This window comes from Acanthopagrus latus, chromosome 10 (assembly GCF_904848185.1).
Source record: "Acanthopagrus latus isolate v.2019 chromosome 10, fAcaLat1.1, whole genome shotgun sequence".
NCBI classification, from domain to species: Eukaryota; Metazoa; Chordata; class Actinopteri; order Spariformes; family Sparidae; genus Acanthopagrus; species Acanthopagrus latus.
Window position 1 is genome coordinate 18,319,492 of NC_051048.1, and position 15,651 is coordinate 18,335,142.

At 44.7% G+C, this 15,651-nt stretch overlaps 1 protein-coding gene across 2 annotated transcripts; it reads right to left on the minus strand.

Moving 5' to 3' along the window:
• Window positions 1-1,068: 1,068 nt before the first annotated feature.
• Window positions 1,069-15,611, minus strand: dtx4a (deltex 4, E3 ubiquitin ligase a). 2 transcript variants are annotated; one of them, XM_037113172.1, is made up of 9 exons: window positions 15,149-15,611; window positions 14,368-14,582; window positions 11,389-12,571; window positions 4,168-4,229; window positions 3,774-3,935; window positions 3,614-3,675; window positions 3,137-3,457; window positions 2,963-3,052; window positions 1,069-2,872 (listed from the first exon to the last, which is right to left on the minus strand). In XM_037113172.1, the coding sequence occupies exons 2-9, from the start codon at window positions 14,573-14,575 to the stop codon at window positions 2,642-2,644; spliced, it is 2,319 nt and encodes a 772-aa protein (XP_036969067.1). In that variant the 5' UTR covers window positions 14,576-14,582; window positions 15,149-15,611; the 3' UTR covers window positions 1,069-2,641. The 2 variants fall into 2 exon arrangements, with proteins under 2 accessions (XP_036969067.1, XP_036969068.1); XM_037113173.1 differs by lacking the exon at window positions 15,149-15,611 and adding an exon at window positions 14,806-15,131.
• Window positions 15,612-15,651: the final 40 nt, after the last annotated feature.

Below are 15,651 nucleotides of genomic sequence, written 5' to 3' on the forward strand. Positions count from 1 at the left end.
GATGCATGGCTCAGCACGTGAGTTGCATTTTGCTAGAACGTGACTTTTATCCTTCTGTCAGTAAACCTGCAGGATATCTTGATCCACTGCATTTTGTAAGAATGTGTTTGTGCTTCATACATACTGAACTAACTACGTAACTAAAGTATGTCCTTCGGTCGCTCTCGTCAATTTATTTAATCTTGTCCATGAATTTGTGTAAAGGCTCAAATCTAATGATAAAGTTGGGCTCGCTGCAAAGTCAGCAGCTGGACAGATATGGATTTAACAAAGCTGTAAAAACCCTGAGAGATGATGATGACGATGTGTATTTGTGGGCTGCAAACATTTACGGGGTTGTGTCGTGGTCCTTGTAAAAGTCAGTTAAAGATGAAGGAGATCGTCACAAACAGACTCATAATGTAAGCAGAACAGTAGAGGATGAATGTGATGTGAGTCAGACAGACTCTGTAAACTGCAGTTACATGTTTCGTTGTATGTTGATATGGAGTCATTCCTATATTCCCTGGTTCCTATGGTCCCGGGCCCCCACTTTTCTGGATTTATACGAGATATATGAAAACAAAAAAAACGATTTAGTCTGTTCGCTTCATAGATTTACAATCAAACTTGATGCCACTGAAAGCATGGTGCGTGTTCAGTCCAGTGACAGCTGCTCACCTGGTGTGTTCGCCAACTCCCATCTTTACACTGTGATGATATCACAGTAATTTAAACTGCCATCCACAGCTTTAGGAACGTTTTACCATTATAAAACCTCCATGCTTAAAAAAGTCATAGTGAGAGAGCCATTAGTAATGTTGGTGTCGACAGTTTTACAGGCATCTATTTTATAATGGCTGCGGGGTAAATGATGAAATCTATCCGGATAATCAGTCATGGTTCACTTCTCTTTTCTTGGTGTTACACGGTGTTTTAGCCCTTGCCATCGTTTCATATTTGTTATTTGTGTCCACGCTGTAAAAAGTTACACAGTCTCATTTAACTGTGAAAAAAGTGTTCACATTTATGGATTTGAATAAACATTACATGATCAACCAAACACAGAATGAAGAGTGAACCTCGGTTTTCTCTTTGAACCTTAGAAAAACATTTAATGCAAATTTGTGCACATAAAACACATACATACAGTACAGTGCATACATAAAGTATCATAAAGTATAAATGCTTTTAATGTTGGCCTACATTAGTATGTCAGCACACACTGTTGTGAATCTCATCTAACGTACCTCATAATAAACCAGTCCACAACTGGACCCAATGCAAACTAACTGGACCACTTTGGCCAAAGCTGGATCCACAACGCAAGATAGTCTTCTGCACCTGCTCATGAAAACATGACGAAAAACAACTGATGACCACATTTTGTAGTGTGATTAGAGCATTTGAGGCTGGTGTATGTGTGTGTGTGTGTGTGTGTGTGTGTGTGTGTGTGTGTGTGTGTGTGTGTGTGTGTCTGTGTCTGTGTCCTACACAAAAGTACAGTAGATACAAGCTGTCCGGATCATTTTGATAGTAAGTAGAAAGCTCTGTGCAAATCTGAGCTCAGGCAGGAGGTCCAATCCTGGCTTTGTGAGGAGTTTACTCCTCGTGGGGGGAGATCGTGTAATCCAGAGTATCTTTCCCTCCATCAGTCCTTAACATTAACGCAGATACAAGAACACATAGAAAGCTATCATTAAATGCACCCATGCTCTGAGGGCAGAACAATTAAGGAATGTCAGTTTGTGAAACTATCAAATACAAATTACTGAAAATGACTATAATTATCTTTTTTTAAAGAAATGGGGCTGGTAGATGACATGTATAAAATGTCAGGCAAACTCCGGTACACCAGCAGCTTATCGTCACTTCAGCCCAACATCCCAGTCCGTCACGCCACATCCGAAAAAACAACGCAAAGAAACACAGCATATAAAACAAAATGTAAAATTAAAATATAAAAACATGGTAGAATGGAAACAATATTGTATAATATATCAAGTATTCATAATATACAACAATACAATTTAATCATAAAAATCAAACCTAAAAAGGAATGTAGTTCTGGAAAAGTACCACTAGAGGTCAGCAAATATTCATGCTCAGATATCCAGTTATACACTTGAAATATTTATCTGCAGTGAAAAGTTTCTTCTGCTTGTGGACTAAACCTCAACAACGCAGTGACCTCACTTCCTGTCTTCAGTCTGACCTCTCAGCTCCACACCGCAGCAGCAGTAGTTGTGGTAAACACTTTATCAATTCAGCAAAATTCACTTAGTTACATTCTTGATATGAAGTCTCACAGTATAAACTTTTTTTTTGTTTTGTTTTTAATCTAACACTGACTTGTATGTGCACAGTGGTCTCAAATGTCTCGCTGAGTAACATCTGCGATCGTGACACCGTGACTGCCTCAGGAGGATAAAACCACCCCCCCCTCGGATCAGAACCGACTCATGCAGTCAGACAGGACATTTTATTCTGCCGTAACACTTTCTGTAACATTCCTGTAAAGAGTTTTGTTTTGAGAAGTTTGTTCCATCTCTGGTGGGAAATGTCCTTTCTGCTCTTTTGATCAGATTGTGAAAATAATGTGTCTGAATCCTCCGCTGGGATTGTGTGTTTACAGACTCCACCGGTTCTTGAGTGTCTTTGCTCAGTCTCTGGGTAGACACTCCTCCTCGGTGATGCCCTGAGCTTTCAGCTCCTCAAGGACGTTGTCCAAATGGCCGGGGTCTGGGTAGCCATGGCCTGTCAGGTTGGAGCCGAACTCTGTCTTGTGGTGCACCTCGTTCCAGATGACCGTATCTGACTCACCAGTGGTGCTGGATGTACCCACGGAGAAAATGAGTCGGCGGTCCCACGCTACCAGGAGAAGCCTCAGAACCTGGACGAAGAGATGAAGAGAGGAAAACCTGGTTAGGAAAGCTTGAAGCCACAGGTGATGTTCGACATGAAGAGAGGAACTGTCGTTTACCTTGCGTCCCTTCTCGCTGTCAGGGAGGTAGCAGTGTCTGGGGAACCCGCGGGCAGTGAAGGGTTTGCCTGGATTTGGGTGCTCTGGGCCCTGAAGAGCAAGTGCAAAGTTTATAACGTCATCAGTAAACATTTCCTGTGTCCATATTTAAAAGCAACATGGGTCAGACTCTACCTGGATGCCAGGAGGGATGTTATAAATGATGCGGATGGTTTTGCAGTCAGGGTGGCCGGGTAGAGAGTGGGGGATGACATGGTACTCCATCTTGCCCGGGGGCTGGTTGCCAGTCTTGACTCCGTAGATGGTCTTGCAGGTGGGACACTGCAGGCTGCCATCCTTGTTGCCATTGTTGTACATGGCAACGAGGCACTGGAGGTGGTACTGGTGACCACACTGTGCCAGGCGGCCCACCGACTCGGCCCGGGATATGCCACCTACACCGGGGCCTTTGTAGCCCGATGGTCCAGCGAGGGCCTCCATGCAGATGGTGCAGTCCTGAGACGGGAGAGTGATTTATGAATTATGCATTCTGATACAGACCATTCTGAGCATTTCGTTTTTTCATGTTTGCTTATAATGTCTTCCTGTGTATTGCAGTCCCAGGGTCAGGATCAGGATTACGATCAGGATTAAAAACTAAGGACAACTCACCTCCTCTGGGGGATTGCGGACCTTCTGAAGGTACCTCTTCACCACCTCCTCAGGGGTTTTGCCTACAAAACGGAAACACAAAGTATGATTATCTGTTTATGACCAAAATACACGTGATGGATATTATACATCTGTCCTTCGTTATCATCATCAAACCTACCTTTACGAGCCTGCTTCTTTGTGGTCTTGCGACAGCAGTGGCCCAGGCCCGGCACAGGTTTGATGTCACTCTTGCTGACAGGTGGGGGGTGAAGCACCAGCTTGGGAGGGCGGGTGAGGCAGACAGGAAGGCCTGCTGCGCTCATCAGGATGCCTGTGATGCCTGGAAACAGCCAGCAGAGGGGGGATGTGAGACAACGTGTTTGAGGTTTAGTCATTACCTGATGAGCTTCTTTATCCAGGGAATTATCTACTAACCATACCTGTAAATCACTGACAGGTAAGTTTATTTAAAGAGCTGTAAGGTTCAACTAGCTTTAACAGGTAGGAAGCCTCTTCGAAGCTGAATCTTATTAATCGGAGACAGAAAGTTCTGGATGTGTCCATATATTTACCTGCCAGTGCAGGGTGCACAGGGCTCGATCCATTCAGGTTCTTCACTGGAACTGTTGGCACTCTGAAACACACAGCAAACAACACAAACATTAATCTGCAGGTCACCTCGGTCCTAATCTGATGAGTCACCTGTACACGTCACACACAGCCGGCTGCAGCAGATGCTCGTGTCTGTTTCGCAGTGTGTTAGCAGGTTAAGGAGCTTTTGTCGAGTCATGAGGAGAAACAACAACAGACGTCGCTTGTCACGACTTGACATCAGGTCCTGTAATTGCCAGGTAAGACTTCCTGCTATGTAAGGCTTAAGATTAGGGTGCATATGGCAGCAGTAAGCACTTGACACCAATGAAATAAGTTATTTAGTACAGTATATAAAAAACAAGATAAGAAAGAGTTGCACCCACTCTTTTTAAAGACATGTTAAGATACTTGGTCTTAAAAGTTCTGGAGAAAGATCTTCATCGACTGAGTATAGTTCAACAAATTAAAAAAACAAACGTTCGTTATCATGACTGAATAAACATACTGTCCTTAAAGGACAACAGAACTTCATCCTGTTTTACTTAGTTTACATGTGGCGGACCCTGCCACCTTTCTAGCTTCAGACAGTATTCTGGGACCTTAGTTTCCTCTCAGAACAGCTTGTTATGGAAAATATAAATATTTAATATGAGTTTGACCTCATTAATATTCTGAATACAAAAATTTTGAAACTACATAGTGTCCCTTTAAAATATGGAGGTCAAACTAAGTATATGGATTGTGGACATTTAGAGGAACCTTTTGTTTTATTTTTAATTCTAAAGTCCATCATTATGCCGAAGGAGCCCAAAGTATTTCTAACATGACACCAATACACTGTCAAACTATCCTTCTACTTGCTATACTTCTACTTCTTAACATGTGTATAAAGCACATGATAAAAGCCTGCCACTGTAGCAGCCCAGTCACAGGTGTGTACTTACGGTCTGCCAGTTTTAATAATCGTCATTTTTCCTGCTTGAAAGCACTGGAGACCAGAGACAACTCGAGATATTCCAGCAGTAGCTCCCACTTGTAGCTCTGTACAGTAGAACGTCAGTGTCTCCCTCTTCGTCTATTTACATGCAGGTGTCACGTCTCAGCTCCTCTTTTATAGAGCTAATCCACCTGCTCCCATCTGTTGACTCAACTCTGGTTGTAGGCCAGGGATTCGTCACAGGAGGGATTACCTGTCAGCAACCATGTCACGCTGCCAGGCTGCCAGAAGGCTGACAGAACGGGGCACACATGACTATATCCTAAAATAAAGATTATAATCCCAAAACTCAGGTTTGGATGGGACGATTTAAACACTTTAAAACAGCGATCAAAGCTATCCATTCATTTTATCCTCTGAACTCCTATGATGATCACTTTGACTGCAGATGTCACCTGTGCACCTGCAGTCCCATCAGATTTAAGGAAGTGCACCTGTGTACCTATGTTTAGATGCCAACACACACTAATGAAGGCATGCCACTGACATAGAAATCACACTTCTTCGACTGGAATTGTTACGATCCTCTACATGTTCAAACAAATAGTTAGAAGAATGATTCTGGAACAGCCATCAGGTTGAGGTATTTGAGTGACACTTTATAATAAGCTTCATTAATTAAAAAGGTACATTTACAGCTTTTAACACTGTAGTTAACATATATTTCACTGTAACAAACAATGCAGTTGTAGTGGTTTATAATGTTTACAGATGAACTAACAGTATTCATCAAACATTTATGAAGCATTAAAAAGCTGCAACTTTACAATACACACTTTTCTGATAAACGGTTTATAAAGCATCTCACTGTTTGTAAGCAGTGAATCAGCTATTGGCTAAAGTTTAATTATACAAGCATCATTAAGAATATTTCGCTAAGGTGTTTTCATTCTTTGTGTCTTATTGTTGCCTTTCACATCGCGTCTCCTGACTTGTAAGATGCAAAAATTATCGTCTTTCTCCATCCGCAGCGTTTGCTCTTATTTAATCACTGTTCACTTCGTTTTCATTATGCATTTTATTTATCTATCTTTTACACTCTGTTTGATGTATTTCTGCTTCAGACATCCTCTCTTTGTCCGAGCATTTTTCATGTATTCTTGGAGCACAAACTGCTTTTATATACAGTGAATATTCATACGTGTCACTATACGTTGTGGTGAACAACAGGGCGCTCTTTATGACTTGTGTTTATCCAGGTACAGTGTGAAAGCACTGCGTGGGTGATGTCAGGTGTTGGTCTTCGGCTCGTGCCTGTGAGTCGTGAATCAAATATAACAAATAACAAATTAAATATCTAAAAATATCTCTAAGAGTATGGCTTCTGTTTTTTTTTTTAATTGTCTCAAAATTAGTGAAACTGATTCAGATGTTCACGCATTGTTTGACAGTAATCATAAACAGAATCTGATCTGTTTCCTGGATTAATCTCTGTCCTGTGTTTTCACTAGCAGGGATTCTAACAATGGCACAGTTGCCACATATAGACTTACAGTCAGCCAACAAGCTGCCGTGTGACCTTCCCGCGTACACGCCTTACGTGATGCGAAGAGTCACAGCACGTGTCAACTGACTGGATCTGACCTGCGTCAAACTGGACCATGCAAGCAAGACGATGAATGAGATTAAAGAGATGGAGGTAGGAGACGGGAGAGAAAGGGTGGGAAAAAAACAGCTTGTCACGTTTTCTTTGATCCCGGCTAATCTAAGTGGCTTTGGAGCAGATTCCATCTGGACCTCTGGATGATGGAGGAGACCAAGCTGCAGCATATGGCAGCACACACGCATTGATGCGCACTAAGCAGGTACAAGCTCATACCTGAGACCATGTCTGATAGAAAGATAAACTCTCGAAGCAGGAGAAAAAAAAAGTCTGATCAGCAAAAACGGCACAGCAGGTTTTGGTCTTGGTGACACACTTGTAGGAATCAGAGCGGCTGCTGCGGAGAGAGGAGAAAGCACGGCGACAGGTGTGTGGACCGACTCTCGTCACCGCGTTAATCTGTGACACCTCTTCTGGAAACCATCTGCTCCATTTCGCTGCTGGCGAACTCTCCCAGCAAAGTGTAGAAGAAGAATAAGAAGAAGAAGAATGATATTTGTGTAATTCTGATGATTGTCTTTTCAGAATGCTAATATTAATTTGTCTCATTGTCAATAAGAATTAGAGAGTTAAAAGGTCATCGCTCTTAGAAAAGGCTGTACTTGCATTGTTGTGCCATTACTTTACTGTTATATCTTCATCGGCATAAAATGGCCTTAAAATAACAGTTTCATCAGTTATCACAATTATTCCTGGGACAACATGTCGTCCCAAAAGCGTTGTTAAAACTGTCAGTCAGCAATTAGCTGGTAAACGAAGCAGAGCGTGTAGGTGGAGCCGAGCGGTGGTTGAATTTTTGGTTGTTTTTGTGCTGATTTTGAGCTTTTGAGCTTTTGACTAAATATAAATGAAATCTCAGTCACTCAAAGGGAGCAGCGGGCGGTGCAGGGTTGTATTGTGGGAAGCAAAATGGGCTTGTTGATTTCTCTGGATTTTAAATACATTACTGTGTGTGCTCTAGCGTACCTGTTAGCACTGCTGTTGTCCGTTGCTTTTGTTTATTATTAATAACATCTTGGCTTTTTAATTTTTTTTTTTTTTATCTGGGCATATTTTGTACAATTATTTGGCTGGAAACCATAAAAAAACAATCTGACCGCAGCAGAATTAACAGACCACTTAGAACATCATGACAGCTGATGAAGGCAATCTTTCAAAAAGTCAATCGTCCACCTTTTCCTGATTATTCTTTCTTTGAATTATTAACTATAACAATGATGGGTGTATCATACACAAGTACTTGTAGGGATTCAAATGATAAAATATAGAGTAGAGCTGTTTCCCCTCGGTCCTCTTGTGGTGCCAGTTATGAATTGAAGGATTAAGCAGTAAGATGATGACAGCAGGAGCATTAAGAGGAGACAGTAGAAGGAGAAAAGAAGGGCGAGCAGCAGAGGGAATCCCACTCTGGCGGGATCAGAGAGGCTCTTGTCAGCCTGTGACGCTGGTGGTTTTACTGCAGCAGCAGGTGCTCTCACCTGATATGTTGAATGAATGGGTCAGCCACACAGCTCACCTGACACAAAACACCGAGATTACAGACGCAGGAATATTAAGCCGCTGGTATTTGGTATAAATCTGAGGCTTAGCTGGATTGCTTAATGCGAGGATTCAGGAAGCCGGGGTGCTCTGTTGGGGCAATGTTGGGTTGGCAAATTATCCTCAACATGTGGCGGTTTAATCACAGTACAAGCAGCCAAGTACACAGAGGCCGGCAATCAAAACACAAAGCCACTGCCTGCATCTGAATAATGCAGGATGCACATGAACTGCAGAATCTCTCGCATTGCTATAATAACAAATGCATAACAAAAGGAATCTAGAGCACCCCGGCAAGATCTCTTTCAGGGAGATGAGACGACTGTGTTATAAAAAGAGCGGCTATAATTGGAACATGATGACATCTAGACGCCCCGCTCACAACAATGTCACAAACACACTCAGCTGCAGAACAGAGAGTATGAGAGCTTCTCTGAAGCGTCAGTGAGCCCGAACACACACATCCTGCCCACCAGCGCCCTCTGGCTACGACACCCGGCTGCTGCGACTTCCTTCTCTTATTAACGTTCACAAATGCTGACACCAAAAGCCAAGGGTCACACTTTGAGTCTTTGGGTGTTGATTGACTCACACACATTTACCTTAACTTCTTCCGTTTTTTTTAAAGTTTACTCTGGTAAGTCCCATCAGTGAGAGGCTGTCGAATACTCCCTTCACACGTGGCTGAGGACATTTTGAAAATACTCTGATGTCTGATATGGTTTGTCAACAAAAAAGGTCTTAAACATATTATAATAATTACATCTATTATTATATAAAATTATGTACAGATTGTCTTTTTTTTTTTGAAAGATGACTGCACTGGCAAAATCCCCCCCCCAAAAAATGAAAACCGTATTCTACAGTGGTATTCTGGACATACATCATTCTGCACAGTGAAGTTAAAACAGTGGTAAACAAAACACAGTTTTGAGTGCAGAGCGGCTTTAAAAAAGGAGCTATATGCAGGAGTTCTGATTGAAAAAAATTAAAACAATGAAAAGGCCATCATGTTAACATTGGCCATCTGTTGAGTTCATGCTCAAAGCAAATGGGGGGCAGCATCACCAGACTAACCGCTAACTGCTATCGACTGCGGTAGCTAGCTGCCTTTAGCTAGTTGGCTCAGTTAGCCCTGCAACTAGCAGTGTGGACTGGGAGCTCTGAGCACTGGGAGGCTGCTGTTGTTTACGACACTAGCCCAGAGGCTTTGGATCAGGAAGCAACTGTGGCTAGCTGGTTAGCGTGATCTGTGCAACACAATAAAGACACATCATAACGGCAACACTGTTATTAGTTTACATACTGCTGATCACTTTTTCAACTAAAAGTCTTACATATTGCAACTTGAACTAAAAATAACCAACATAATGTCAACAAAGAACAGTTTTGACATCATGATGTTTGAGTATTGACATATATAAAGCTCAAATAGCTACTGAAGTTATCCAGTATCCAAGTTAGCCAGGTGCAAACACTAGCCCTCCCCTAGCATCAGAGCTCCTAGTCTGAACTACTAGCTGCACGGCAAACTGGTAACTGACAACTGGTGACAGCAACTATCTGCACCATTAGCACTGCTATTAGCACCATGTGCAGAATGCAGATGCACCTCTCTACATACTGAGGCTAAAAGCCCACAAGACTCTTGCTCTTCGTCTGTTTTAATGTTGAGATTGTGCACAAACTAAAAGAGAACTCTCCATTATGCAGACGAGTTACGAGAATATCAAGCTTTCCATAACAATGGAGACATCCCAGATGTTATAGGCACATTCCAGATGGAGTCTGCTGAGTACAACCTGTGGGTGCGCCTTGTCTTTGTTAACAGCCCATGTATCAGATGTGATGCTGCTTGAGGTTTTAATCAGCAGAGCTTCCCTGTGCTCACACACACACAAAGTACGGTATTTCCAGGCTTTTCTGATTTGTTAATGCCTCAAGCTCCCAATGAGTTTGCATGAAAACCATAAACAAACTATGTGCAGGAGTGTGTGTATGTGAAGCAAATTCATCATTAAGTGGTCACACGACGAATGTCTGGAATGTGAAACACTTGTGAGGGCTCGGCTCGCTCGGTGTGAATGCTCTTCATTGTGTTTCTGTGGAAATGAATGAGCCTGATGGACTTTGTCTCAAAGATTAAAGGCTTGTGAATGCTAATGAGCGCTCATGTTAGACACTGTGTAATGAGGGCTTCAAACAAATGAGGAATTCCTGTCTAAATCGATTTCCTTGCATATCCTGTTTAGTTGGTCTCCTTTTGTTTCATAGGCAGGGTATTGACCAGGCAGGTAGTCTGTGGAGATCCTGAATCAGCTGGCATTCAGACTCGATTATTATATGCACACCATACCCATTATAGTTAGCAGACTGTGGCCTAACTCCTGAGAAAAATATTTTCAAGTTAAAAAGTTACAATACGTACAATTTTTAGTTGAAAACATTCAAAATGTAACAAAAAATATCAACAGAATGTGAAGAAATAACAGTTTTGATATTGTGATTTCTATCTAAACGCTAAGCAGCTAGCCCCTGTCTGGCCTCCTGTGATAGCTAAACTTCAACTCTTGCCCCCCAGTGCTCCAAACTCAGTCATAACAGCAACTGCATGGCTAAAGAAGCTAACAAGCTAAAAGAAGCTGCAGGTAACAGTTGCTCTGGTGATATGCTGCACACTATTTGTTTTTATATCATATCATGGCCTCCATCAAAACATTTAAGCCACCTTTTCACTAGAATTCAATGGATATTAAGAAGCACTTGCTCTGAAAACTGCTGCGTGCTGTGGTTGGAAATTCAATTGTGTAGTTAGACGGAACAAAAGCAGTAAAGTTGTGGGTCGGAAAAACCAAAACAATGAGCTGAAAGTCACTAAAGCGGTCTTTTGAGAGCTGTGATAAACTGAGCTGAATATATTGATTATTGCAGCTTTAAGCTTAACAGACAACAAGTGAATGTTGTTTAAATATGCTCTATTGAAAATACACTTTAAAAGTTTTTTTGTTTTTTTTTTATATTCGAGTGAACTACACCCTCCTACTGTGGTTGTCTACTCACCCAGAGGCGATAAGGGCACGTGACTGAGCCATGGCGATTCGCTGCAGTGCAGGTCGGCTCAGCCCTGCGAGGCTGGACCGGGGCGGCAGAGGGGCTGCACAGGCAGCAGCACCAGATGAAGACACTGGGCCCAGGACACGGGCAGAAGGCGAGGGCGTGCAGGTCGAGGCAGCCGTGGAGATGAGAGGAGGGCCTGGAGCGGGCACTGAAGGGGCGGAACAGGAAGCAGACATGGAGGACGAAGTGGAAGGTTGAGGTGGGGAGACGGCGGGTGGTGAGAGTGTGGTGGATGGTGGAGGAGGAGGCGGTGGAGGAGGGGGGAGAGGTGGCGGAGGGGGGCGGGTGGAGGAGATGGAGAGGGCGGCGGTAGCTGAGCCAAGGAGGGAAAGAGAGTGGGGATAACCTCCTCCGAATCCGAGGCTGGAACTGCCAACGCTGCTACCACCAATGATACCAAAACCTCCAGGACCACCCATACCGCCCACACTGAAGCCACCCGTCGCCCCAACTATGGACGTCCTGTGAGGGGAGTATGAGCGGGACAGGGAGGGAGGCCGAGGGAGGGTTAGTGAGTACGACCCTCCTGGGATAGGGTGACTGCTGATTTTGGGGCTAGGTGGCTTGGTCTGTGGCGGCCTCCGACCCAGAGTGTGAGCAGTCGACATGGCGCCTGCTTTGACGCTAAGCACCAACATACACTGCTGACAGGCGCAGGGCTGTCCCAGGGACGTGATGGCCGAGGCAGGGAGCGCCCCACTGGGGTACGCACTCCCGTTTCCAGTCCCGCTGCTGCTCATCCTGATCCCCATGCCCACTCCTGAAACATCCACACCGAGCAGTCCTCCATGGCTAGGCATGGACATGGGCCCCCAGGCATGGTGGGATTTGGGCAGGGGCCCTGACACCAGCGGGTAAGCCAGGTCGGAGCGGCGCTGGATGCGTCGGCAGCGCTGCGTCTGTCCATTGATTTGGGTCATGCTTTCGAAGTCAATGAGGTAGCAGAAACCCAGCGGCGCCAGGTCCAGCCAGGGCTGCTGCCGATCGCGTGCCGCCTGGATGGCGATGCCCACCTCCGTGTCGTATGCCGTCCAACTTCCAGCGTCGTTCTCCCACTCCCACAACCAGCCCTGGCCTGGCGCTGAGGTGGGGTCGTAGAAGCTACGTCGTACCGGTCGAAGGGTACCTGAGGCAGGGATTAAGAATCAGAGCAATGCTAAAGATGCATGCACATCATTAGACTTTGAGAGGAGAGAGATTTTGAGTTTGGGCTTCTTCCATGTCAGAAGACTTCTAAACATCTGGCAGATTTCTACAGTAACAATAAAGTTTGAGCATCTTCGTTTCTGGACTGCAGCCGTGATCATGCTGCTGGGTGATGGGAGGTGGATGCAGTAGGAGGTCTGAGACTGACTGTGGCACTATTTGCTGTAGACGAGTAGATTGCAACCCTAACAAATTCAACATGTCTGTGTTTGCTTGCTAAGAATTTGGGCAAACAGGTTTCCCCTGGTAACAGCACATAGTGTGCTGAATTCTGATTGGCTGGCAGCCTTGATCCGACCCAAAGCTGGCTGTGTTTGCTTTCCCAGGGTGCCCAGAGAAACTCTACAGAGTCTTCGTACTGTAAAGCCCTCACATATCTAATCCTGAAACACGCAGCGACTCTACCAAGTAAAAAAATCACATCTCATGTACACTGAACAGTTTAGGCTTCAGTTAAATGTGCAAATGAAAAGTGCAGTGAAGCTTTTGAAGCACAAGTCATCTGAGAAACAAACCATACAGTATATGTGTGACACCGACATGTAACAAGACAACAGAGGAGTTCATTCATGAAATCTGCTCCCATCGACCCCATTTTATCAATGACCTCAGACTCCTGAAATTCCTCCCCACCCTTCTCCACCCTCCTCCCTTTCTCCTATTTAGACTGGGGTACCCTGCTTCGCCTCTCTCACCAATTCAGCTTCTGCCGGGATTGGAAAAACAAACTGCACAAAGGCTTTTGTCAGCCAATGTTGAGAGAAAGAAGGGAAATGTTGGGGTCTCTGCCAGAGTTGGACGACTGACAGTTCCCTGCTTTGTCTGGCACTTCTCTACTGCCTGCCTCGCTTTTACAGAGCTCTGACTCCTGAAAGATGACTTCTTGTGTCCTTATTCTGCCATTAAGGCCAGCAGTACTGAAGCTGAGGGTTGCAGATGATTTCTGTGTGTGGATTCTTTAGCTGCTACGATACAAACACACAGGTCCAAGACTTGTTTTACCACAGACCTTATAGACCTCACCTTATAAAATCACAGACGCACAAAATCTGTCCTTTAAAAATTAGGTACTAATGCAAGGGGGAGATGTATTGCTACCATGTTAAATTTACTTTGGGCTTATTCAGCATATGTGAAAATTAAAATTAAAACTGAAGGATCCTCTAAATGTCTCTATGCACTCCATGTATTGGTTTGACATCCCCATTTTAAAACGGGCACTGTGTGGTTTTGGAGGAAGGAAGGTTTAAAGAGGAAAATAAGGTCGAACACTGTCTGATGCTGGAAAGGTGGCAGGGTCCGCCACATATAAACAAAGTATAGACAGCAAGAGATTGTGTCCTTGTTGTTTGAGGTCAGTTTGTTCATTCGGTCAAGACAACAAGGAGTTTGTTTAGACATTAACATCTGATTGAGATTCCCTCCTTTTAACAGTACACACACACACACACACACACACACACACACACACACACACACACACACACACTTGTAATCAGACAGGTGTACTGTCACCTAATGGGAGACTAGATTTGAAGATGTAAAATAAAAAACACACATGATAAAGGTGGTCTCTGGTGGAGCTGGACGATGCGCGACGCTCAGATAGATAAAGCGGACACACAGGAGCAGTGAGGAGGCCTCCACCTCGGGCCCGGCTACACCGCTACACCCCTCCGCCCTGTGTCTCCCCCTCTCCCCCCCTTTGCTCCTCACCTGTGTCCTGTCGGAACTGGTGCATGGAATGCAAATCGATGATGTAGGGCGAGAGGCGAGAGTCCACCTGGCCGAGGACAACACTACCACACCGCGGGTCGCTCCGGATGACTGCCTCGATGTGATGACAGACAGCCGGGCTGTAGGGCCGCCAGCGTCCGTGCTCGTTCAGCCATTCCCATACCACCACGGCGGATGCTAGTAACATCCTCCTCCTGCGAAGGCGAAAAGATAACAGTGACAACACGGTGGCACATATGATGCGACGAGGCGACGGGCATTTAAAGATCCCCTGCCGCCGCTCCGCCGTGCATCCCTGCGCACAGCGGCGCTGCATCCATCTTGGACAGTTTGCAACCCAGATGTGTCTCCTATCTGTGGATATAAATATATATATATATATATATATATGGGGATGACACTACATCCAAAGCGTACCTTCCATGTTTGTAGTTTCGGTTACGCAGCAATTAGTAGGTCCGTTTATCGCGCGGAGAGGACACGGAGCGGTTCGGGGCGCAAAGCCTCGCAGGATGGTTGCATTTTACTCCCTATGCAGATGAGTGACGTCTACTGAAATCATTTCTCCGGCACAATCAAGTTAGGGTGAGAGGAGGAAATGCAACTTGGATGGTGGCGGTGGTGCGGCACTGGTGAAGTAGGTTACTGTGACAGGATGCTTCGATCGTTTGCGTCTGATAAATTTGAGCCGCGAGGAGGAGGAGGAGGAGGAAGAGGAGGAAGCTGAGGCAGGCACAAAGAAGATGAGATTAATATTTACCAGATCGATCGGCTCCAGTGTCTCCAGTCAAATCACTGCTCTGTAGAACAGTTCGCGTGCTTTGGATCCATCTGTCACGGAGAGAATGTCTTGTCTTCAGGTAGAATCCCGGAGTTGTTCTTACATAATTGATTAATCGCGTGGCTCCACAGCGCTGATTGATCCACTTTGACTCGAGCTCATCAGAGTATCTGCTCGTCCACACTGTCTCGATCGAGAGCCACACTCAGGCACACTCACACACACAAACAAACACACACAAACACACACACACAACACTCAAAATTATTTGGCCGGCGAAAAATAAATGTTTGACACTCGCGTGCGTGAACACTCCCACGCCTAGAAGGCCTCTAACATCCAATCAGATTTGAGCAAGTGCTCCGTGTGGCCAATGATGAACGTCTCTTATCTGGAGCTGTAGTCGATCACTTAATTACGTGTATAAACTGCGTGTTTGTTTTCGTAGGGGTTTCATGTTAACCGAAAATATTCATAGATCC

Bases quoted from the DNA above. Each gene is read 5' to 3' on its own strand.
- dtx4a (XM_037113172.1), bottom strand. From the start codon at position 14,575: ATGTTACTAGCATCCGCCGTGGTGGTATGGGAATGGCTGAACGAGCAC. The intron at 3,936-4,167 runs GTAAATATATGG...GGCTGTTTCCAG, and splicing joins TGTGCACCCTGCACTGGCAG to GCATCACAGGCATCCTGATG. The intron at 3,053-3,136 runs GTAGAGTCTGAC...CTTGCTCTTCAG, and splicing joins ACATCCCTCCTGGCATCCAG to GGCCCAGAGCACCCAAATCC.